The sequence below is a fragment of the Antrostomus carolinensis genome, unplaced genomic scaffold (assembly GCF_000700745.2).
Source record: "Antrostomus carolinensis isolate BGI_N321 unplaced genomic scaffold, ASM70074v2 scaffold26287, whole genome shotgun sequence".
NCBI lineage: Eukaryota > Metazoa > Chordata > Aves > Caprimulgiformes > Caprimulgidae > Antrostomus > Antrostomus carolinensis.
Window position 1 is genome coordinate 431 of NW_010328439.1, and position 2,006 is coordinate 2,436.

The 2,006-nt window shown below is 39.7% G+C and overlaps 1 protein-coding gene across 2 annotated transcripts in view; it reads right to left on the bottom strand.

Annotated features, from left to right (window-relative positions):
• Positions 1–827: 827 nt before the first annotated feature.
• The window catches only part of LOC104528295 (ATP binding cassette subfamily G member 2 (JR blood group)), a 16,410-nt gene continuing 15,231 nt past the window's right edge, over positions 828–2,006 (bottom strand). Inside the window, exons 14-15 of one of the 2 annotated variants that reach the window (XM_029086028.1) lie at positions 1,970–2,006; positions 828–1,036 (exon numbers count right to left, since the gene is read on the bottom strand). The exon at positions 1,970–2,006 is cut by the window's right edge and continues 1 nt beyond it. In XM_029086028.1, coding sequence (XP_028941861.1) covers positions 828–1,036; positions 1,970–2,006 — 246 coding nt within the window. Of the gene's footprint in view, positions 1,037–1,962 lie in introns of both variants that reach the window. The other variant, XM_010172258.2, reaches the window with a different exon arrangement.

Sequence of the window (2,006 nt, forward strand, 5' to 3'; positions counted from 1 at the left end):
TTTCAGTCCATAGTGTAAGCACTGCATGTAGGTGGTACAGCTAAGCATGAAGTCTGTTAAAAATTCTGCCACTGCTAAGCATACACATTTTTATTTTTTTTTTTTTTAAAAAGGTAATTCCCTCCCCTCAAGTAGTAAATATATTTGTTGCAACTGGTGGGTTTTTTGGAGGGTTGTGTTTGGTTTGGGTTTTTTACAGTACAACAGTGTATTTCTTACTCTACTGCTGTATGTCTTACACTACTGCTGTTTAGTTTTTAATCAAGCTAAAGTTGTTTCTGCAAGTAGCTTCCATTTAAAAGCTACTAGAAGTATAACTGTTCTTGCTTGGCAAGGAACACTCACTTCGTGTACTGACTTCAAACTTAAATGCATCTCCAACCCTCTGTGAATGGTCTCTGGCTTTCCTTAGATGTGATGGGCACTAACAAGGGTCAACTTATCAATGTGTAAGTGTTACCATCACCTTACACCATCTGTGATGGAGAAGCTCACATGTTCAAAGGAAAATGTTTCCATTTGAACATTTCCTGTATAAGGTGGCCACAGAATAGTAATGCTTTACAACATATAGATATATACCTAAGGAATTACAAAAATTATATTCTCTTACAAAAAAATCACTTATGCAATGTACATTAATGCATTTCTTCTTAAAAACCAAAATCATACAATCAAGTGGAGATCATGCTCCAGAAACAAAGGGACAGGGTTCCCATCTGAAGTCCAGTCAAGTTAGATGAAATCTTTTGGCACTCTCCAGTAGGCCCCAACAAGCTTTACAGTTTTAAAACCGGAGAAGCTGCAGAGCAAGGCAGCGCAGGAGTCTACGTGAACTTTCTCATAAACCGGAGTTTTCCATAGGCAATGATAAGGAAGATAAGAGTCATGCATAAGAGAGCCACTATGTTTTCCCACATTGCATAGTTGGTAGGTGCGATTCCTTGGCTGCACAGGTATGCTTCACCAGAACATCTGCAGAAAAGCATAGGGCAAAAGCTGGTATTACTACGTGATGCCAGCCCCCAGGTAGTTACTTTTATTCCCGTTCCACAAAGATTCTTCTACTCTCAACTCTTCTACAAAACAAGTGTCAGAAATAGAGCAACTTTATAACCTATCATGAAAAAAAAGCTTAAGGGACAAATAGAGATCTGCAGTTCTCGTGATTTTTCAGTAGTATCCCAATTGTTGTTTACAGATGGCTGGCACTTGACAAGTAAGCCTCAGAACCACACTAAACCATGGTAAGTACAAAAGCATTAATTTCACACAGCAATCACTGGAGGTTCTTAGCAAGGGGTTGGGGTCCAAAACCTGTGGAAACAGAGCTCTAGTGCTGTTTTCTGCTATAACCTCAGTTTGCCAGCCCTCTAGCATGTGTCAAGAAATACTTGCATTGCTACAACTTAAGGCATCAATAGTCAAGAGTATTTCAAAAGGGGCAGTAGCACTGGGAGATAGATACCTTGGCTCTCTGCTGTATCTGCAGGGAGGTTAATGTTTACAAACAAGCCCTGAGGGGCAGGCATGTTTCTGATCACAGGTCTACTGCTTCCCAACAACTTTGTAGCTGTCCACACATTGCATTTCCATTGCTAAGTGACCCTGGCTTTGTTTAAGAAAATTGATAAGCCAGGGCTACGTTATCAAAAACAACATTTAATTTAACTAATCTGCCTGGTTTTAGGAGTAAAGTTTCATCCCTACTTCACTCGCAGGTAATTGTGAAGTTTTACTATGAAATCCTAAAACACGTTATTTTGAGACATGTTATTGAGACTAGCCTGTGAGTGGCTATTTTGTGAATAATATAAAAATGTGAAACAGTCAGACTTCTCTTTAAGCAAACCATCACAATTCAGGCCCCAGAACCACTGTGAATTAGAGACTTACATTTCTCCTGCAATATTGGGGGGACAACTGCCTGCATCTCCCACAGATGCTGTAACATTTGGATACTGCTCACCACAGAAGTAGAGATCTCTGAACTCATTCACTTGAAG